The sequence below is a fragment of the Sycon ciliatum genome, chromosome 2, assembly GCF_964019385.1.
Source record: "Sycon ciliatum chromosome 2, ocSycCili1.1, whole genome shotgun sequence".
Lineage (NCBI taxonomy): Eukaryota > Metazoa > Porifera > Calcarea > Leucosolenida > Sycettidae > Sycon > Sycon ciliatum.
Genome location: NC_088644.1, coordinates 21357059 through 21380567, shown reverse-complemented (window position 1 = coordinate 21380567; position 23509 = coordinate 21357059). Strand labels below are relative to the sequence as shown.

General features: G+C 48.0%; 3 protein-coding genes across 3 annotated transcripts in view; 2 read left to right on the top strand and 1 right to left on the bottom strand.

Moving 5' to 3' along the window:
* Positions 1-223: 223 nt before the first annotated feature.
* LOC135810435 (phosphatidylinositol 4,5-bisphosphate 3-kinase catalytic subunit alpha isoform-like) lies at positions 224-9934 on the bottom strand. The gene is made up of 8 exons (XM_065323928.1): positions 8712-9934; positions 6468-6746; positions 6063-6066; positions 5714-5847; positions 4710-5060; positions 3636-3791; positions 2759-2947; positions 224-2167 (listed from the first exon to the last, which is right to left on the bottom strand). The coding sequence occupies exons 1-8, from the start codon at positions 9642-9644 to the stop codon at positions 1085-1087; spliced, it is 3129 nt and encodes a 1042-aa protein (XP_065180000.1). The 5' UTR covers positions 9645-9934; the 3' UTR covers positions 224-1084.
* A 3057-nt stretch (positions 9935-12991) lies between these two features.
* On the top strand, positions 12992-18235 carry LOC135809202 (serine--tRNA ligase, cytoplasmic-like). Its single transcript, XM_065322491.1, has 10 exons — positions 12992-13235; positions 13321-13391; positions 14177-14260; positions 14704-14862; positions 15253-15426; positions 15853-15972; positions 16390-16611; positions 16988-17084; positions 17240-17430; positions 17689-18235. The coding sequence occupies exons 1-10, from the start codon at positions 13100-13102 to the stop codon at positions 17911-17913; spliced, it is 1479 nt and encodes a 492-aa protein (XP_065178563.1). The 5' UTR covers positions 12992-13099; the 3' UTR covers positions 17914-18235.
* Positions 18236-18993: 758 nt separating this feature from the next.
* Positions 18994-23509, top strand: part of LOC135809190 (pyruvate dehydrogenase protein X component-like) — a gene marked incomplete in the record, with an annotated part of 32643 nt that continues 28127 nt past the window's right edge. Inside the window, 1 exon segment of the mRNA XM_065322476.1 lies at positions 18994-19146. Coding sequence (XP_065178548.1) covers positions 19136-19146 — 11 coding nt within the window.

The window sequence follows — 23509 nt, the reverse complement described above, 5'->3', positions numbered from 1 at the left end:
CTGTTGCACAACAGCTGCGGGTTTCTACGCCCGCCATCTGCTGATGCTGAAAAAAGCAGTTGCCTAGCACCTGGCCAGCACACCTGTGCGTTCTCACACAGGATGAAGAATGGCAAAATCCCCCGACTCAGATCGTGCCAGGAAGATGAGCGGCTCTACCGCCGGACTGATTGCTGACATGCGGACTGCATTCGTTTCTGACGAGTCCATTAAACAACACGAATAAACGACCGTGGAATATAATGTTACCCGCCAGTGGCACAAATAAAAAAATAAGTCATCTGCAAAGCGTATGCGCCTGGAAGTTCAACATTGCAATTGCTTGCTATGGGGGAAATGTACAATTATTTGTAACTGAGGAGGCTGCTCAAAAAACCAAAAGGAGAACAAAGGGGCCAAAGAGGAAAAAGAGAGCTTCTATGCTGTCTCCTGCAGCAGAAACAATCAAGATTGCTGTTAAATGAGGCAGAACTGAGATAGTGGCATGTGAGACGTTGGCGACTCATCTACCTACACATGCATTTTCTCCTAGAACAGCAGAGAGGCAACATACCTGTGCGGCCACCATGCTATTCCATACCATCTAAATTGACAACAAAAAGGCCGTAAGATGATGCAGAAATATGAAACATGTGGATGAGAAACATGTGGGGGGGGGGGGCACAGGCTTATGCAGAAAATACTTCAAAATCCACTGAACCAAATTAGCATTTCATTTCTTGAGGGCAACGACAGCATCAGTCACGCATGTAATAAAGAAAATAGATAATGATTTTTCACTCATAGCGAAATCAAAGAATAGGATCAAAACTGAAAAAGTAAGTGAACGGATTGACAAAAGTAACAACTAGATACGAAGTAACAGAAAGTGCGGAAACAAGAACGCCACTGAGTCACGGACACAGCAACAGTAAATAACAGCTTCCGGTATTCGGTATTAGAGTCGCAGCACCAAGCCGGGGTACTGGATAACAGAGCTCAACTGCGCAAGGTCACCAAGCGAGGCAGGTGTTTGACATCACCCACAGGCAAGCGGATGGTGGAGGTAGTGTTCACAGCAGCGTGACTACTCACTCGGCTGAGCTTACTTCTTGTGCGCCACATTGTGAATGTACCAGTTCCAGGAGACGCTCCATGAGTTCTTCATGGCCTCTGTGAACTTTGAGCGGAATGAGTTCTGCGCCTCGGCATCACTCATACCCAGCGCTAGAGAGTTGCGCACGTACATGATGTCGTTGAGGGATTGCAGCTCGGGAATACCGCACGACAGCATCATCACAAACAGGTTGAGTAGAAGGTTGCCCTTTTTCCTCAGCAGCATGAACGCGTTCTCGCACTTCGCCTTGAACTCTTCAAACTGGCGACTCTTGTCTCCCTGGCCTTCCGAGATGACGTACACGAAATCGTCCGTCAACACGAACGGCACACGCTCGCGCTTGACGCCGAACTTGCTCTTGAAGTTGCCCAGGAAGTGGCCAAAGTCGATATGCAGCAGCTGTCCATTCTCCCGCAGCATGATGTTGTCCGAGTGGCGGTCGCCGATGCCCAGCACGTACGTGGCCACGCAGTAGCCAGCGCAGGAGTTTGTGAACGTCTGGATGGCCTTCTGCAGCTGCGCCGGGTCCTTGTTCTTCTCCTGCAGCCACATGTAGAGCGTGTTGGCCTTGAACGCACCGGACGCACCGCCGGCGATCTGGCACTGGATGTTGGCAATGGTCTCCGCGTTCAGGACCACTTCAATCAGTCCCACCTGATCACCGGATGACAGGCAGCCGTACGGCGTCATCTCAAAGTCGAGACCTTCCGCTTTCCAGATGTTGTCCATGATGCGAATGATCTGCAACGTGAGCATGTCCTGTCTCAAGTCATCGCCGTTCTTGTAGATCTGGTAGATGTTCTTGCCCATGGCGTCTTGATTCTCAAACACCAACCACAGCGGCTTCATCTTGGAGTCCATGAACTTGCACTTCTCCAGTATGATGCGATTCAGTTGGTAGATCGGGTTGAGTGGTGATGGGATCTTAGACAGGGCATCCATGTACGCAGGTTGCTGCAGGGTGTCGCGCATTGCCTTTAAGCCACGCGGCCGGTCCTTCATCGGTCGACTGCGCAGCAGTTCGGTGATGGAGCGTAGCTTCACCAGAGCTTCTTGTTGTACGGTTAACACCTGGAAAAGGTACAGCATGCAGACATGAACACACGCACGCACGCACGCGCGCGCGCGCGCGCGCGCGCGCACACACACACACACACACACACACACACACACACACACACACACACACACACACACACACACACACACACACACACACACACACACACACACACACACACACACACACACACACACACACACACACACACACACACACACACACACACACACACACACACACACACACACACACACACACACACACACACACACACACACACACACACACACACACACACACACACACACACACACACACACACACACACACACACACACACACACACACACACACACACACACACACACACACACACACACACACACACTGTCAATGGCAGAACATAATATCTTTACGATATTTTGCCGATGAAACTGTTCTATCTCAGCAGGCAGTAGTCAAGAACGCATTGTTGTATGCACAAGCAGATCTGCATTCATTGCAATGCACCAGTGCATACACTGCACTGGGAACTATATGTACATGTATGACAATTAGCTGCCTACAGCATAACTGTACAGAACACAATCTAACTCTACCTTGGTGTGAGCACGGCTTCCACGGCAGTATGCTTCCAGGAGAATGGCGAAGCGGACTGACACCTCTGCATTGTGCATTTCCGCCCGCATATGCCAAAAGAAGAAGTGCCCAATGAGCTGGTTGTTGAGAGCCCTCGTCAACAGGAACTTGCCTAAGGGGCAGTCCAGGTATGGCTCGTACTTCAATACCTGACAACACAAACAAGAACAGTCATGTACACCGGTATATAACAGGAACGTAAGCATCGTACGCGCACACACGCATTTCACAGGAGTGCTGAGACACGCCGTGAGAGCACCAGAGTAGCATGTATCTCATCAGTCACAGGCAAAGCTCCCCCCCCCCCCCCCCCCCCCCTACACACACCATTCTTCTCATATCCATGACATAAATTGTGTAACGACAACAGCCACACCCTGGGTAATTAGTAAGCCTGTTGACAGACCACAGCTGCACAACTTGTGAGCAGGACTGCTGCCTGAATAGCAGCACAATAATCTGCTAAAATACACATGTACCCCACAATACCCAAGGAATGCGGCATACAGACTACCTGCCATCATCTTCTGAACTGCTCAAAATTTCAAAAGTACTTCCCGAAACATCAAGCAAATCTTTTTTGAGCATCTTTTTAAAAAGGTGCTCGTTGTCGTATGTTGGGTATGTCCTGATCTGATGATCATCTAGGGAAACATCCCCGAGAGCTTCTGTAATGCCATCATACAACCGTAGTAAGCTGTACTCTCTCCCCTCCGTCTCCCTGTCTGTATCTCTATCTATCTCTCTCTCTCTGTCTGTCTGTCTCCCCCCCCCCCTCTCTCTCTCTCTCTCTCTCTCTCTCTCTCTCTCTCTCTCTCTCCCTGCAATGTTGCTTACCTGTACTAATTGTAGAAGGTAGTTAGAAAGCTGATCGTCAGTCATGGCCGCTTCCAAACACTCCACAGCAAATTTCCGCACGCTCGTGTCGGCATACAAGTAATCCAGCAGCTCCATTGCATCCTCTGGGTTTAGCTTTCTCCATTTGGCCAGTAACTGCACGTAGAACTGCACGTAGAATGACACCAAAGCAATGTTTACTTAAACAGGTAAATGCTATAGCAGTGGCGTAGCTTGCACATCTGTGGTGTGGTGACCATGTACCAGAGTACATAGTCTGCGGTGTGGTGACCGTGTACCAGAGTACATAGTCTGCGGTGTGGTGACCGTGTACCAGAGTACATAGTCTGCGGTGTGGTGACCATGTACCAGAGTACATAGTCTGCGGTGTGGTGACCATGTACCAGAGTACATAGTCTGCGGTGTGGTGACCGTGTACCAGAGTACATAGTCTGCGGTGTGGTGACCATGTACCAGAGTACATAGTCTGCGGTGTGGTGGCCATGTACCAGAGTACATAGTCTGCGGTGTGGTGACCATGTACCAGAGTACATAGTCTGCGGTGTGGTGACCATGTACCAGCGGCAACCTCATAGTCGCCACTTTGCCTATTCTGCCTATGTAGTACCTATGAGTATGACGGCCATTTGCTGTTGTGCTGACCGGACCACACTGACCACACTGACTATACATGAGCAACACGCCTGTACATGTATAGGCTCATTCACATACCAGGCATGTGTCAATAAACTGCATGAGCCTTTTTGTTTTGTTTTGCTATCTACACTGCGCATCGCGTGGCTCAGTCAATTCTAGCTGTGATATGAACAGACACAATACGTGCAGTTTGCGATGGGTGTGCGTCAGTTAGTGCCATGCTGCAGCTTCCAGGTAATGCATCATGCAACACACTCTTGAAGGGCTGCGATATGGTAGCTACATGAGCCTATTTCCCAATAGAACTGCTGTTAGTACATTGTAGACTATTGTTGGCAGCAGCAGCACCACCAGCAGTAGCAGTAGCAGCAGCAACCTTGACTCCATCCAACACAGCAGGAGTAGGTGAGTACACACCTGAAGCATCTGCGCCACTGCATCACGGCTGTTCCACTGGACGGAGCGCAGCAGTTTGGGCAGTGACTGGGGTATCTGTGACAGGTAGTCGCGGTGCTGCCACACAACCTTCTGGTCCTGTTCGTCCAGTTCGCCAAGCGAGTCCGTGTCCACAATGCGATGCAGTTGTTCCAGGACGGCGGGCGCTGGGTGCGTGCTCTGACTGCGACCCAATGAGTTGGCATACTGCTCGATCTGCCGCAACGATGGGTACATCACGGACCCGCCTGCGTAGCGGTCGAGCTCGAGATGAAGCGTGATGGATGTGCCGACATTCGGGTTGGCTACGGTGCCACCAATCGGATTCAGTACCTGAACACATACAGCAAGTGCATAGGCATCATAGTATCGGTAAGTTGAAGCTTAGCTGAGCAAGAACTTTTTCCAAGCTATGTGCGAGGAGTCATATTGGCAATGCCACTTTCACCTTCCGCTATAGTCCAGCATTCTTTGTAACCTCAATGTCATAGCATTCCAAAGTCTTCATGCAAAACTATCTCGACAAACTCAAACAAATCCACTCGTTTGACTTGAGTATATTACTTTTGACTTGAGTACATGTATATTACTACTGTGATAGTAAGTGCCGTGGAGTCACAGTGTTTCACTGAGGTTTCCAAGACTTGCTGGATACATAGCATTTACACTGTTACAGCATGATACTGAGGTTTCCAAAACTTGGTGGATACAGTCAACTTCACTAATAACGACTGCGGATATAACGACAATTCGCGAATAACGACAGAAGTTCCATGCCCAGAGCAAAGTCCCATACCACTGTAATACATATAATGAGACTTCGGGTATAACGACACTTCGCGAATAAGGACACCTTTTTGATGCCCCGCCGAGTGTCGTTATAAGCGAAGTTGACTGTACATAGCAGTTACACTGTTACAGCATGATGAAGTGACAGGTAAGACGGCTGTATATCATCCATCATCGCCAGCCTGTGATCCACTTACCTCTTCCAGAGCTGATTCACATGGCCAACATGCCATCGACTCTGAGCCTGTCCGCAACATGCCGTTGTAGTCAAATATGTTTATGTTCACCCAGGCAAGCGGCCCCTCTTGCGAGATCGAGTCGCTCTCTTCTCCTGTCATCCACAGCACACAATGACACATGCGAGCACATACAAACAAACAAACACACACACACACACACACACACACGGAGGAGGAGGAGGAGGAGGAAGAGGAGGAGGAGGAAGAGAGACCATTGGATGTACTTAGCATGAGGAGCACAATGTCATACACATACACTATATTCCACACACTTGCTGGAGATTTTGCACCGTTCTGCAGGGCTGACCAACCTGAATGTTTGTACGGTGCAAAATTAGGTAGAGGGCATGCGAACTGAGTCGAGACACTTGCTGTATACGAACTGAGTCGAGACACTTGCTGTATACGAACTGAGTCGAGACACTTGCTGTATACGAACTGAGTCGAGACACTTGCTGTATACGAACTGAGTCGAGACACTTGCTGTATACGAACTCCAAGGGACTTCAATGATGTAGCTAAGATTACAGCATGTACAAAGACACCATCACCCAGTCTTCCTATCGGAATAGTCTCAAGCCATAAATAGCAATAGGACGGCACTGAATTGCTACATTGTTTCCCATGTGCCACCAGCCAACTTAATTAACAAGCAATGGCAGGCTCACAGTATTCCTGGTATTCAGTGCCTTGGTCAGCTCTCAATACATACCTGCTGGAAGCCGTAAATGACAAAGCAGAGACGTGCGGAGCGGGGTAGGTCTCGAACGTCAATGTCGAACACTAGGTTCTCATTCCAGGGTGACTCGAGCTGACTGTTGGACGAGGCTGGTCGAGTGCTGACGATATCCGAGAGCGGCTCACCACCGTGGAATATCCCTGCCCGGACGAGAACACTATCAGCGTTTACATTGCTTGCCTTCACCACCTTGAGCTTGAACTTGTTGTCCACCGCCCAGAGTTGCATCATGCCCTGGTTGCCTGTCGGTGCCTGCAAGACATCATGCCGCACAAGAACACAACATGGCAATCAAGAACTGCAGAGTGCATCCTAGCAAGTAAGTAGCATATGGTAAGAAAAGAATGAGAGAGAGAGAGAGTGAGACTCGAGAAAGAGAGAGAGAGAGAGAGAGAGAGAGAGAGAGAGAGAGAGAGAGAGAGAGAGAGAGAGAGAGAGAGAGAGAGAGAGAGGTATAGAGACAGCAAGTGCCAGAAAATGCGCTTCCCTATTCAACTACCCATCGACGTCGACTTCCGCCTCCGTGCTGCGAACACCATTATACTAGAAACTACTGCAACAGGAAATCCATTTGAAGGGGAAGCTACTGCTGAAGCATGATGTCATCCAGGATTCATGCAAGATCGTACCAAACCACAAGAAGTCACGGAAACAGATGTTTCAGTGTGCCAGTAGGTGATGCATTGGGTTGATCAGCTATAAAAATCACCCATTATGCACAATCATAATTATTTGCATGATTGTACTTCGAAGGTCGCTGGACTCTGAGGACAAGGACTGGCTATCGCATGAATGATTGCAAACAGTATTGGTTGTACTACTAAGATCATTGACTGGTTTGGTGGTGGTGGGGGGGGGGGGGGGGGCGATTTAGCTACAGATTACCAGAAGCCCTCTCCCCATAAAATCCCTTCAAATGAGCATTTCAAGTTGTAGTCCAACCAGTCAATACTTTCAATCATTCATAGTAGCCAGTCCTTGTACTCAGAGTCCCCATGGGACAATGGTCAACAACTCAACAATGACATCAAACTCTGAGTTCATTTCAATGATCCATTTTCGAAAGGAGGGACTCAAACCAGTTGACCGTGGCCCCCGCTCAACACGTCACAGCAGTACTCAGTGCCTAGTGCAAACTACCGGCACAGCACTGTCCGTGTACCTGTACATGGTAGTTAGTGAACCTGCCGCCGATTGGCACATGCTCACATGTCATGGGTGGGCACTCCACGAAAGGTACTGGTCGCACTAATTTCTTTCTACAGTACCGTGCAAGTCGTACCGGCTCCCTCACCGAGTCACGGTACTAAGTTAGGATAGTGTGCAAGTCTGGCCGAGTGTGATCTATAGCGCTTTTCAAGGACCGGACCAATGATCACTGTGTAGTCACTTTTCGGGATCACGTGCGAGAATTTTTTTGAATCGCTGGTGAACATGCAAAGCACAGGTCACATCCAGTTTGTACGGGAATGGATGCGCGAAGGTGAAAAAGCACTAGGATGGCGCTCAACTTCATGTCCGACACTTGGGTTGAGTCAGAGCAGCTGCCAGGAAGCCCTTCCACGGCTTGGGCGAAAAAGAACAAGCTTCAAAATCGCTTCAAGCGCTGGTGGAGACGAACCTGTCACATTTCGTATACTTTTCAATGGGCAACCTGTTCACCACAATCTCGGGGTGAGCGCCACGTCCTTGAAACAGCTCTATTGTATTGTGCCTGGAATGACACATGGAGGGATGCACCGAGGAAGGGTTACTGCTGTATCAGGTGTATGCGTATGCTCCTCTTTGGCTAAGAACAGGGCATGAATATGGCGGTGAGCATTGTTGCTCCAAGCCAAATCTTCTTCATTCAACCACCAGCTGCAGATGGTCCCTAGCAGCAGGACCAAAGGGTGCCAGTTCCGTCAAAACTCAAAAGATCCGGGATAAGAAGACGACTACCTGTGGTGGTGTGCGAGGTTGGCATTTCAGGACTTTTCGAGCGATTGGTAGGTTTCACTGCACAGTAGGTCATGCATGTTTGTCTGTGTGCACATTCAATGTAACTTAGTGTGTTTGTGTGTGTGTGTGTGTATGTGTGTGTGTGTGTGCATGTGTGTGTGCATGTGTGTGTGCACGCACACGCACATGGGTGGTGTGTGAATCCGTCCCGAGTCACTCAAAGGCCTGTTAAACCCACGTGCACTGGGCCACGGTTCTCGTATCATACCGACTTACCACCGAGGTTCGCGCTGTCTCGCCGAGGCCGACTGGCATGTGAAATACATTATTCTCCGGCGCAAGCTTCATGACTTCGCTCTTGCGCTTGATGGTGAACTGCGGCCGCTCCTGGCGCACGATGCACGCGCGCACATACCGATACTGTGACAGCGGCACTGACTGTAGTAAGTACTCCTCGCAGCCACACACCTTCACTACGTAGTCGCGCGGGTTCTCTCGCTGTAACGTCAGCGACGCAAGCCTCTTCTGCAGCGTGCGCTCGATTAGGGTGTCCGGAGTGGAGTTGATCGGTAGCGAAATGCACGCGCTGCACTTTTGCGGCGGGTTGCTGACCGTTAGTACGTACATATCTACTTCCACCATGCCATCCTTGCGAAGGCGGCCGCTAATCGACGCCGGTAATTGTGAGTTCGGATGGACGTCGGGAGGGAAGATCCTAGTAAGGGTTTGCAGCCATCCTTCCTGGCCTCGTCTGTCCACTACTGCTTTACTATGAGCTAGCATAGTGCAGCGATAATCATGCACCTCAGCTCCCATCACCGTCAGGTCTTGCAGACGTTTACCGATCAAGTTGCCCACTTCTGCATTGAACAGTTTCTCGTCCTGGTCACCCTGTTTCTCCACCACTTGTAGTAGGGGGTGGAATAAATTCAGGTCGCAATATCGACGATGCTCGTCTATCAATTCCTCTTTCTCCGCATCCATGTTGACGCCCACAAACACGTAGAAAGCCTCGGCCTTCAGCAGATTGAACATGGGATAACTCTTCGCTTCGGACCAGACTTTCGCCTTGATGTCCTCTAGCGCCGAGTCCCACATGCATCGCACCGGTACGAGCACTCCGGTTGGTAATAGGCAATCGATATCTAGCGGTTGCGAGAGATCCGCATAGATATCCGTCAGCTCGTCGTCGTTATAGCCGTACGCCATCTTCCAACAGCTGTTTCACCTACGTCCAGTTCTGTAGTCCGCCAAAGCACTCTCGCACCCCAAGGTGCAAGGTACCCGAGCAGCGTTTCGTTGTTGGCGACTTCTCCGGTCGTCACTTCGCCGCCTCAACTCTCACGCGGACGGCGAAGCCATCTTCGCTACCAGATGCTCTCTTGCCGTTTCTTTCGTCGGGCTTCCTGCTCCACGCTGCAGAGACGCGACCCGCAGCTTCACACGTCTCCAGACCTGCTCTTTCTTCAAACGCAGGGCAAAAAGAACAAAATGTGAGTAGCAGCGTCGTGCAGAGCCAGGCCACATGCACAGCTAGCTAGCATACCATGATTACAGTCATGTATTACTATAGCATGCTCCGGTCCATCCAAGCAACAATCATCCCCTCCACTGCACTGCATACTCTCCTGAAGTAGTATCGCACCACACATTCTGCGCAGTCATGACATGGGGCGTGCATGCACGGCAGCACTAGCGGTACATGTGCTACTGTATGGTAAATAAATGTAGCACGGTAAAACTGGAGCGCGAATGGGCTGGGGAAGCTTGGACCATGTGGACAAAGGACGGCTAAAGTACCCCCGGCCCCCGGGGCCGGCCCCCGTCATAAGATCGACTACATGTACGTGTACATCACTAGCACTGTCATCACTGCATGCAGGGAGTCGGGGTTTTCACGAATCCCTGGACCCTGATTTACCAATTACCATTATGATCGATATAATTATTATAATCGATATCAAGCTTCGTTGCGCTACAAAAAATAATAAAAAGTCGTGCTAGCGCTAGCATATTTATATAGCCGCTAATGCACACAGCTAGCTGCATCCGCGCGCGCGCACTAATAGTAATAATACTACGACTCGATCGAGTCGAGTACTGTTTTTTTTTGTAAATCTGAGTTTTCATCATTTTTGTTTCGTGGCGCGAAAACGACTCGAGCTGCATGCATGCATGATCCAGCTGGAATCTGAAAAGTGAAAACAGAAAAAATAATTACAGCTCTCAACTGTTACTGTACTAATACATGACATTGTACTTGATTGACTTCTGTCTCACTCTGGCTCTTCTTGTAAAGTAACGTTAGTTGTAGTTTTGCTTCTAATCACCCTCTTCAAAATTGTCATCCGCTTCCCCATAGAAATTTCCTCTTGAGGATGATTCGAAAACCGTTGACTCGCATTGAGTTGCGCATGGAGGATGTGGAGGAGTTTTCAGTGATGAAGAATAATCTTCTCAGTAAAAAGTTGAAAGCCAAAAGTTCGATTGAGGAGCTGCAGGAAACCCGCGAAGGTCGAGCCATATTGCGGAATGAAAGAATAGGGTACACAGCGCACGTGGAGACGACGACACCTCAGGGCAATGCTGCCGCTGCTTCGGCACCCCGATGACGAGAGTAACAATGCTGTCTGATGTACTGCATGTACTGCATGCAGCCAGAACTTGCTTTGCAGAGACTACTAGTACTACTAGTGAGTACTGCATAGTGTATAGTGTTAGTACAGTAGCAAATATATGACTCCTAGATCCTAGGCTGTAGATTAGTGTAGAACGCTATAGTGGCACACGCACATGCCTGCACTCACAAACTCATACACATACTCGAGCATACGCACATGCGCGCGCACACACACACACACACACAAGGCAGAAATGCTCATGTGTATCTGATGAAGTTAAACACACTGAACAAGATATGCCCAGGTGCATTTCTCTCTCGCTCTCTCCCTCTCTCTCTCTCTCTCTCTCTCTCTCTCTCTCTCTCTCTCTCTCTCTCTCTCTCTCTCTCTCTCTCTCTCTCTCTCTCTCTCTCTCTTTCTCTCTCGCTCTCTCTCTCTCCCTCTCTCTCTTTCTCTCTCTCTCTCTCTCTCTCTCTCTCTCTCTCTCTCTCTCTCTCTCTCTCTCTCTCTCTCTCTCTCTCTCTCTCTCTCTCTCTCTCCACAGGCTCTCTTATACGCACCCCTACCCCCCCCCCCCCCCACACACCCACACATACAGCCTGATACTCTGTACATAGTGCCGCTCATGATTGGCCCTTGCATTTCATCTAAAATCCCATGGTGTTGATGTACATTTTGATTCGCTTCGCTGGTATGAAATTTATAAATAGACTGTCCTTTTCTGCCCCGCTGTAGAATGCTGAGGAATGAGTCATTTCATTCAGATTGCACATATTTCAAATTTCAATGCACTCGCATGCATTGTTTGTTGCTGTACTTCAGTACAATGTCATGTGGATGTCCCGAGTTGTATATATTCTTTGTTTATGTACATAGTGTTTAGCTTCATCATCTCTTTTATCGTGTTTGTCCTTTTTCCTAATATTACTTTACCGGTATTTCTGTTTTACTCACATGACTTTGGCTTCGCGCGGGAGTTGTGAACTTTAATGTAGCCTTGGGCTGTTGTATATTGATTGGCCACAATATCGACAAGATGGTGATCTTGTTCACATTGCACACACTCTCATTGCAATGTAATAATGCGTCTGGGGCGTGCTTTCTTGTTCACTGCACTTCATTGCGATCGGATCTGCCAATGACGACTCTGAGCTCCGCTGATGAGATCTATGGTCCTAACAGCTAGCTGTCCGCAGATTGACTTATCAGTATACGTATATTGAAGTGCTTTTGGATGAAAACATACAAGATCCCGTCAGCATGGCTAGTAGCCAGGTACATGCGTATGCGCTTTCCAAACCAGAGTGGATACAGAGAGTTGTACAATTAGTATCACCGTCCTTGGCTGTTGTGTGCATGCGCTCTTTGCGGGGCTGTGCTGACTGCTGAGTCTGTGCCAAGAGACCATTCGTGTACACATGCATGTGCGGAATCTTGGTACAGTGCTACATTTTTAAGGGGAGGTGTATTTCTCGGCCTTCTTCGTGGGGGGAGGGGGTTCGGGCTGCGGAGATTTTCCGGGGAGTTGCCCAGGTCAATAACTCGGGAGTCAGATACACGTGTACTCTCTACTGTGACGAGTCAGACACAGTGTGAGCAGGGAGTGGTATTGTACTACTCCCTGGTGTAAAGTGTAAACCCGGCGACTCCCTGGTGTAACCCCCCCCCCCCCCCCCAACGAAGAAGGTCCGGGAAAAGGCCGGATGCGGAATCCTGGTCATGTACAAGTACCCCCCCCCCCCGGCCCCGCGCCCGCGGTACATGCAGTATACAGTGTAGTCTACAAAAAAATTAATACTACGAGTAGTGATGCGCATAATTATATGCACGTAGATATATATATACGTGAGGTTTGCGCGTGCTGAAAACGTGCCCTTGCATGACAACTGTTGCTAACCATAATACAAGCACATTGCATTCATTCTTGAAAGTCTTTGTTATCAAAAGATGAGTTCTTTGTTGAGAGCTTGTTGAGTTGCTTTCAAGTTTTTCTTTTGGCAGTCGACCTACTGGTTCATGATTGTGTAGGAGTTCACCAGAAAGATGGTACTCGACTTAGATTTGTTTCGTGCAGATAAGGGTGGAAATCCCGACCTGCTTCGTGAAAACCAAAGGAAACGGTTCAAGGATCCAGGCATTGTTGACAAAGTTATCGAAGCTGATGACAAATGGAGAAAATGTACGTATTTCGTATCCAAAGAGTTCGACCTAACTGTATTCAGTGCCAGCGTTATTCACATAGGCCCTCCTTTCTTTATGTGCAGTGCGATTTCAGGCCGACAACCTGAACAAGTTGAAAAACATGTGTAACAAGCAGATCGGTGCTAGAAAGAAGGTTGGTTGTACACACGTGTATGTGCGTCTTGGTTTACAATACATGTATCAATGACACTGCATGCATAGTACAGTTAAAACTTAAATCCTAATAAATAGGTCAAATCAACGGGGACAACCTTTACATTGGATATGCCATACATGTACGCGTACAGGGGCGTCACAGGGCTGTGGGGAGTGGTATGACCCGGTACGGGGTGTCCCCCATGAAAAAATTGAATTTTTGGGCCGGCAAGGCATGTTTGGCGCTCTTTTATTGCTTTTTTGGATGATTGGGTGAACCACCCTGGACGAATAGTGGTACTGGTCGTACTGTGTGTGATGCGCCTGACGTAGCTCTAATGCACTTTCACACCATAGTCGGTTCAGCGCGTGTTGCATGACTGCTCTGTTGCAGGACCTGAGGCCTTATCAACGCATATAAAGCTGCAATTGTAGCGTTTTGCGCGTGCATGGGGAGGAGGTTCGAGCAGAGACCCTGGCTGGCCAGCATTGCAGTTATCTTTTTATCAAACGGGAGATCAATGATAATGGTCTCAAGCCTGATGATGGGTTTCTAATGTTCTATTTCTCCCCTTCTCCCCACTCAGTCCATCTTATAAAGCTACTGGGTTTGTAGTGGTTCACCTTAACCTCGGGAGGGGGAGGCAGTGCACACATAACACTCCGCAGCTGTAGTCAGTCAATGGTGTCTGTGCTGTGGTTCTAGTGGTGGAATTGGGGCAGCTGTCAAGGATGATCTTGATGACTTGTGTGTATGTACATGTATGTGTTGCTGGTATATAGAACAAGGAGGCAGATGGTGATACAGATTCTTTGACCGATGAGCTGGTCGAGAAGCTCGAATCTTTGACAGTGGAGTCGATGGCAGTGAGTCTCTTACTTGACATTAGTGTAGTAGAGCATTGCTTATGATTAGGAAGTTGCGTTATTCATCGCTTGAGCTTGCACTCTTGCACTGTTACACATTTTGTATAATATGAATGTCTGTGTGTTACTGCTTATGTACAAGGGAAGGTTTAGCAGGATTTTGAATGCTTCATATTTGTTTTCATCTTACATGCCAAACGTCTGAGTAGTAATCTTTTGTTGACACTCAGTCAATGATGACTACTGTATTCTCTCTCTCTCTCTCTCTCTCTCTCTCTCTCTCTCTCTCTCTCTCTCTCTCTCTCTCTCTCTCTCTCTCTCTCTCTCTCTCTCTCTCTCTCTCTCTCTCTCTCTCTCTCTCTCTCTCTCTTTTCTCTCTCTTTCTTGCGCTCGCTCGCTCTCACTCACTCTCCCCTCTATCTATTTTCTCTCTTTCTCTGCAGCCACTCTGTGTCAAGCAAATCAAAAGACTGAGTACCTTGCTGGACCAGGCGATCGTACGGTGTAACGAGGAGCGTATCGAGACAGAGAGAATACGTGACTCGTACGTCACCCAGGTTGGCAACTTGGTGCATCCTAGTGTCCCTGTCAGTGACAACGAGGTATGTGTACACTACTGGCTGGTAGTACTGCAGACTGCACATTCTCACTGCAGTATATCAGTCTTGTGCATGCGGTTTTGTTCATCTTTTTTCCTCACAAATTCGCAAACACAAAGTTAGAAATTTATGTATTACAAAGCGCAAGGTGTGCACAGCCTGCATCTGATATGTTCCATACAGGCTGAAACTCAGTTCCTCTCTACAACGAGGTGGTGATCTGTGTACTTCGAAGCAGCCAAGCTGCGGTGATCGCACATGTACTGTGTTTGTAGTCTACGTGAGTGAAAATTCTCTGAAATGTAATTTTGTGTTATGTCATACGTGGTGCTTTCACTGAGGTCTGTAAGATGGGTAATTGACCTTGTGGTGATTTGTGTTTTCTGGTTTCAGGATAACAATGGTATTGTACGCACCTTTGGTGATCCCCAGCCCAAGAAGTATTCCCATGTCGACTTGTCTTATATGGTCGGTGGTCTGGACACTGAGCAAGGTGCTGTTGTTTCTGGCAGCAGAGGATACTTCCTGAAGGGACCACTGGTCTCTCTGCAGCAGGCCCTGGTTCAAGTAAGCTATGCATGCATGCATTCAGGTTGTACTTATAATATATCATGTGTGTGCGTGCGTGCACGTGAATGTGTGAAGGGGGGGGGGGGGGGGGGGGTGCGTGTGTGTGTGCATACTACATACATGTATATCTACTGTGCATGTCTATCTAGTACAGTGTCTGGACCTGACTTACCATCATCGCCTGTTATTGCACTTGAAATACTAAGTATCTATGTCACTTTGCTTTGCTCTACTTCATGTGTACTTGTCCTTCTGTTGGGCTCCTCTACATTGACATGTCTCTCTCCTGTGCAGTGGCTGTTTGATCACAGCTACAGGTACATGTATTTCCTGCTTTTATGCGTACAGCTGTACTGTACTGTGTACAATTGTACTGTACTGTGTGTGCGTGTGTGTGTGTGTGTGCGTGTGCGCGCTTGGCAGTATGCTCAGCATTTGCTCATCGAAGGCGGCTATGAATTGCTGTACACACCGTTCTTCATGCGCAAGGAGGTCATGCAGGAGGTGGCGCAGCTGAGTCAGTTTGATGACGAACTCTACAAGGTAAGGTGTGCCTACATGCTGTTGCAGTCACCACTGCTTCCTGTGTGTGCAATGCTGCTGACTTTACTGGGGAGCTACTTACCGATTGTGATATGTTCAAAGTTCCGTTAGAGTATAGTGTTGGTGTATTCTTCATACTTGCACAAGTAGAACAACATAGGCGTGTAGTTTATGCTCATGCACAACATTCTTGTACAGCAGAGGACCCTGCCTTTTGGCATATATTGCTCTATTGTGCCACTGCAGCGCCACTACAGCCATCCAAATGAAATGTAGCACTTGGCAAGTCTGGCAAATCGCAGTGTACATGTATGTTTGTCTGTGTGTGGAGCACATACTAACGTCGCATGTGGTACATAATTATGCATGTTGTTGTTCAATGCTGTCTCTCTGTATGCCTTGCTCTTCACTCTATAGGTAGTTGGCAAAAGCAGTGAGATTGCAGCAGATACGGCTGTCGAGGAGAGATATCTCATCGCCACCAGTGAGCAGCCAATTGCAGCGTACCATCGCGACCAGTGGCTCGACACAAAGGAGCTGCCCATCCGGTATGCTGGCTATTCGACGTGTTTCCGCCAGGAGGTCGGCTCTCATGGTCGTGACACGAGGGGAATCTTCCGTGTCCACCAATTTGAAAAGGTATGTTTGTCCAAGTAGTTTGCTGATGCTCCGACACTTGGAATGCTGGCATTGCTTTACTTAGATGTACTTGGATTGATTTGTCAAGCTGTCAGTAGACCCAGCTCAGACACGTCGAAGCACATCGCACTGTATTTACTATTTAGTTTACATGTATGGGCTGCGTGCACTCGAATCTCACAATTTGCACCTTTTTATCTTACCCGCTGGCCGTTCTTGATATAGTGTATTAGATTATTCACATGCTGCAGTTGATGTCTGGACGATTGATGCTCTACATTGCATCCAGCACATGAAATCACAGCTTTCCTTTTGCTGAATGTGGTCTTGCTTCTATTATGTTGTTTGCCTTGGGTGTTCGCCCATACGTGCGCAGGTGGAGCAGTTTGTCCTCACCAGCCCGCACGACGATGCCAGCTGGACAGAACTCGACTCTATGATCGGCAAGGCGGAGGAGTTCTACCGCACTCTCGGTGAGTACTCCTCATGCTCACAACACCTGGCCACCACATTTTAATATTGTGTTCATTATAACGGTGGACTTCATTGTACAACGTTGAGCACCGTGGAGGCATTGCTGCGATGTACTCATTTCTTTTCTGTGTTTTGCAATGGACATCTACTGCAGGCATTCCGTATAGAGTTGTGAACATTGTCTCTGGTGAGCTGAACAATGCTGCTGCTAAGAAACTTGATCTCGAAGGTTGGTTCCCTGGCTCGCAAACATTCCGTGAGCTTGTCTCATGCTCCAACTGTACTGACTACCAATCAAGGCGTCTTCGGGTGCGATTCGGTCAAACGAAGAAGATGAATGCGACGGTAAGGTTAACCATAGTCGGTTGTGTCAGTCTTGTGGTTGTGTGGTTCTGCTAAGCCTATCTATTTATTGTTGTGTGCAGTTCTGTCGACCGGGGACAGTTTTGGTTCCGATTTTTTAAAAAATTGATCTGCAATGGTTTTTCTTCTTGCTGTCTGTTCTCTGTCCTATCTTACTAGTGTGTATTGGCATACTTGGTTGTCGTTTTGTTTAAACTGTGTGTTTACTGTTTACTGCTGCTGCTACTTCTGCTGCCACAGGCCGAGTTTGTGCACATGCTCAATGCTACCATGTGTGCCACTACTCGTGCAATCTGCACAATCTTGGAGAACTACCAGACGGAGACGGGAGTCACCATTCCGGACGTACTCAAGCCATTCATGCCTCCTAGCCTGCGCGACGAGATCAAGTTTGTCAAGCCGGCGCCCATTGACGAGGAGAAGAAGAAGAAGAAAGGAGGCAGTGCAGCGGCTACTGCAAAGTAATCCTGCTATGAACGCCGTATCGACTGTCCAGCTCTCAACTCTAGGCATCTCTTGTTCCTGGTGATGTTACATGCTCGCTGTCTCCTCTACAGCCACTAGTACACGGCATGGCTCTGCTTCATGCAGCTCAAACCGCATGTCTCTGCTACGTGCAGCTCAAACCCTTCTGCAGTTAGTGCTCACATGCTATTTTCGCTTATACTTTTAAGGCCTTTCTTTCTAACATGCACTTCAGTCATTTTGTGACGAAGTTTGATTCTGGTTGCGCTGAATTGCAACGTTCTTTCCAGGCTATTATCGCTACTAATGTGGTGCGCTGTTACTTTGTATGTCCGGTGAGAGAGAGAGAGAGAGTGTGTGTGTGTGTGTGTGTGTGTGTGTGTGTGTGTGTGTGTGTGTGTGTGTGTGTGTGTGCGTGCGTGCGTGTGTGCGTGCGTGCGTGTGTGCACTTGCATGCATATGTTTGCGCTAAATAGGAGAAGTCGCTGCAGGGGATTGTAGCACCCCCTCCCCCACACACACGTATGTGCATACGGGAGTACTTCCTGCATACTAGTACAGACTACCGGGAAGTTACTTTTGTCAGGCATTTTTGTGTTTGCAAATGTGCTTACGACTTTAATACAGACTCCACACTCTATCTCAAACAAGACTCGAGCCTTGTCTTGTCCACTGGCCTACACAGTCCTGTCAGTAGGTCTACACTGCACAAGTAAAGTGCACAGTCTGTCTTTGCATGATCATTGTCATTGATGCATGACTGTGCAATTGTGCATGCGCCAGGCCCAGAGTGCCCCAGACTCCAGACCATGTACATCTACCTAGTATAGTACCAGGGAGTAGTACAATACAAGTACAACTCCCTGGCCTGGTAGTATGCATGGTATACCTGCTCCCGATCTACAGACTACAGACAGTGGCTACAGAGCACAATTGCACCAGTCATGCATCAATGACAATGATATGCAAAGGACCAGCTGTTTCAATTGTGCATGGCCAGGCCCAGAGTGCCACCTAGACCCAGTTACCATGTACATCTAAATAGTATAGTACAGGGAGTTGCTACATGTATTGACTTTGTCAAAGTGAAATGACTGTGTTGGTTCACTTTTGACTTTGGGAATGCTTCCACCAATTTGATGTCCCGGAGTGTTTAGCCTTTCGTTGCGCCGCACGTAGTTTGTGGATTCGGATGTGAGATCGTCGCCCTGCAACTGGAGAAATGTCTGCCAGGTAAAAACTTTCTCTACCACACTCAGCGATATAATAATAAATAACTTTACTAAAGTATTAGGATGACCCAAAGGCTGACTGCCTATCGTGTGTATATGCATAACAGATTGTTAACATGATGGCTAGCTTAGTTCATATCACACTGCGGTGGCCCCGTTGTGGAATGGCGCAATACATGTACAGGGCGTATCGGTTATAGCGTGGCCGTGTAAAAGAATATACTGCCTACAAGAATGAACTCTCATGTTTTCATAATCATAATTATTATCATAACATGGGTTTCAAGTGCACATTTATTCTTACAAGCAATTTTATCGGACAGTAGAATATATCGGTCCTAAGAATGGACATTGTGTAGGAAAACATACCAGATTAGTACAAAGAATATCGCCTGTAGTAATAACATCTGTCCAATGCAGTTCTGATCCGACTCGCGTTGGGTCGTAGACTACGTAGTGCTGCAGGTTTAACTGTTGTGGTCATGTAACTCATGTTGCATAGCCACAATGGTAAGCCTATGAGGCTATGGGACTATGACCAGCCGCATGCACAGTAGCACTACATTGCATGTACGATGATCTTCCTGACTCTGCGCACATGCACATGATATGTCACACTTGATTTATCGTGTGTAAGAAGTATCGGAAATAAGAATAGAAAGTCGTTTTTCAAACACCCATGCTATAACCGATACCTACTGTATAAATAACTTGATAGATAGCATTTCTTACACATGGACAGAGAATGCATAACAGTGTAGACATCTCCAGCGAGTAACTGACATCTAGTGCGATATGCAGGGCACTCACAAGACTTAGTACTCGTTGTACATGTACATGTCTTTGTAATGCAGGATAATGTAAGGCGCCATGCGATGATGAGTAAAGCATGCATCACGATTACGATACAGCTGAATCTTGACCTTCGCCTGTATGGCTGGTAGGGAGCTTGTCTCTATGGCTGGAATGAGAATGGGTCGACCGGGGACGGTGCATTGGGCAAGGGCTATAACAAGCCAATCTTGAGGCGTGCATGCTCTTGATGTTGCCGGAGCAGGGTTGTCGTTGATAACAAAATAATGTCCAGAGTGCTGTGCTTGCTGTGTTGGATCTGTCCGGCAAACACTCCCATCAGCTGGAGCTTCTGGTAACCCAAAGGGCTGAGGGCACATGGTAGCTCCTGTAACAAATATTCCCACGGCACTTCGGTGTGAGGAAGAACTGACAGCATACAGTACTACCATGCGCATCTTCAGCTGCTGCTGCATGCTTTCTAGCTTGGCTGTGCATGCTACCTAGCTTGGCTGTGCATGCTACCTAGCTTGGCTGTGCATGCTACCTAGCTTGGCTGTGCATGCTATCTAGCTTGGCTGTGCATGCTACCTAGCTTGGCTGTGCATGCTTTCTAGCTTGGCTGTGCATGCTACCTAGCTTGGCTGTGCATGCTTTCTAGCTTGGCTGTGCATGCTATCTAGCTTGGCTGTGCATGCTTTCTAGCTTGGCTGTGCATGCTACCTAGCTTGGCTGTGCATGCTTTCTAGCTTGGCTGTGCATGCTACCTAGCTTGGCTGTGCATGCTTTCTAGCTTGGCTGTGCATGCTACCTAGCTTGGCTGTGCATGCTATCTAGCTTGGCTGTGCATGCTACCTAGCTTGGCTGTGCATGCTACCTAGCTTGGCTGTGCATGCTTTCTAGCTTGGCTGTGCATGCTACCTAGCTTGGCTGTGCATGCTATCTAGCTTGGCTGTGCATGCTATCTAGCTTGGCTGTGCATGCTACCTAGCTTGGCTGTGCATGCTATCTAGCTTGGCTGTGCATGCTACCTAGCTTGGCTGTGCATGCTATCTAGCTTGGCTGTGCATGCTATCTAGCTTGGCTGCGCATGCTACCTAGCTTGGCTGTGCATGCTACCTAGCTTGGCTGTGCATGCTATCTAGCTTGGCTGTGCATGCTACCTAGCTTGGCTGTGCATGCTACCTAGCTTGGCTGTGCATGCTATCTAGCTTGGCTGTGCATGGGAGAAACTGAAAGCCAGGTGAACTGGACCAGACAATGAAAGTTATTCTTTGGAGTGCCCACAGTGAAGCGTGGCATAGGCTCAATACTCTTGTATGGAGCATGCACAATTTGTGAATTCTCACCATCCAAATCCCTTTTTGACCAAGACCATTTATTTTGGAGCCCAGAAGACTGCAAGTTCTGACATTTGTTTGTAGTGGTTTAGAACTTTTGCCACACAGATTTGCAACAAGCATGACTGATCTAAATCCGGCACCTGGCGCATGACACCTTTTGGTGGGCAGCAAGTCCCACAGAATATCATACAAGAAATTCACACTCAGGTTTAATTCATTGTCTATTGTCATCACCATGCATATCATGCTGATCACACCTCTTCACACATACATCACTACGATGCATGCCTCTAGGATTTCTCATGTTTCTATGTGTGTGAGAATCAGCGCTTTACTCCTTATTCTGTTTGTTCTCGCTAATGCACCTACTGCTCCTGCTTGTATCGCCTATACGTTGTTTAAATGTTGTTGTACTGACTAGCTTCTTCTTCTTCTTCTTCTTCTTCTTCTTCTTCTTCTTCTTCTTCTTCTTCTTCTTCTTCTTCTTCTTCTTCTTCTTCTTCTTCTTCTTCTTCTTCTTCTTCTTCTTCTTCTTCTTCTTCTTCGAGAGAGAGAGAGAGAGAGAGAGAGAGAGAGAGAGAGAGAGAGAGAGAGAGAGAGAGAGAGAGAGAGAGAGAGAGAGAGAGAGAGAGAGAGAGAGAGAGAGAGAGAGAGAGAGAGAGAGAGAGAGAGAGAGAGAGAGAGAGAGAGAGAGAGAGAGAGAGGGATCTTCATAAAGTTTGGAGAAATACTCAAAGCAGGCCTGTTCCGAGAAAGTTGGTGTTACACGTGATCTGCTTTGGGACATGCGTTTTGCAAACCCGTAAGGGTCCTTAAGAAAGGCCGTCCGCTGTTTCTGCGCTTCACGGTCTTGCTCTTGTATTTGGATGATCTTTCTCAGTTTCTTGATGTCTTTTTGCACACGGTTGTAGTCTGATCTGATGGTCTCAACCTCATGGACGGCAAGCCTATCTCTCCTTCGATATTGCTTACGCAGTGCACGGCGTTTGATGTAGAGCTCAGTTAGGCATTTTTCTCGGATCCAGATTTCTGTCCAGCTACGAGTAAACCGTCCACACCACTATCTGATAACAGCCCCAGTTGGAAAGCCTTCCAGAACACTCTGAAAAAATGTAGAAACAAATCTGCAGCCGGTCCAAACGGTATTCCATACATAGTGTGGAAAAAGTGCAAATGTCTGCACGGCATTCTTTTCAATATCTTCGAGAAAGTCTGGAAGACAGGATCCATTCCGCTGTCTTGGCAGTGCGCCTCAGTAACGCTTCTCGCAAAAAGTGACAATGACTCTGACCCGGCGAAATTTCGCCCAATTGCCCTATCCAACTGTGACGGCAAGATTTTCTTCGCCATGTTGTCAAAAGTTCTGACTCGCCACATGCTGACGAATGGGTATTTTGACGGCATGACCCAGAAAGGCTTCTTGCCGGGTATGTCCGGTTGTATTGAACACGCCACTCTTTGTCACGAGGCCATGAAAGACGCCAAACGCCACAAGCGTTCGATTGCCATGGTATGGATCGATTTGAAGAACGCCTTTGGCTCAGTAAAACACAATCTGATCCAGAGGGCACTGCAACGCTACCACATCCCGCTGAAAATCAGGAACCTTGTTTACTCTTACTATGAGCGTCTGACAGCATGCATTAAAAGACCACTCACTCAGACCTTCCGGTACAGCATCGGCGTATTTCAAGGTTGCCCACTTTCCCCTATTCTCTTCAACATCTGTTTCCAAATTCTACTTGATTCTCTTCAGACCAAACCGATCCAAGCCCTTTCGTACAGTTTCCGTGACACAACTGTCACTGCTTCGAACACTGGATTCGCCGACGATTTAGCAGTCTTCAGCAATCGAACTCATGGTGCGCAGAAGAAGTTAGATCTGGTTGATAGTTTCCTTGCCTGGTCAAAAATGCAGGCGGCCCCTCACAAATGCAGGTCGTACGCAGCCAAATTGACCAACAACAAATACACCTGCTTTGACCCCGCACTCAGAATATCGGAAACTCCAATACCAGCTCTAAACGGCCAACAATTCAAGTTTCTAGGCAGGATGCTAACAGATACAGTAGGTGAGATAACGCAACGCGAAGACCTCATAAACTCCACAAGATGCCTACTAAAGACAGTTGCCGAGACCAGACTGTACGGACACCAGAAGTTGTGGCTCTACCAGCATCAAATCATCCCCAAAATAGCATGGCAGCTCGAGATACTTGATCTCAGCCA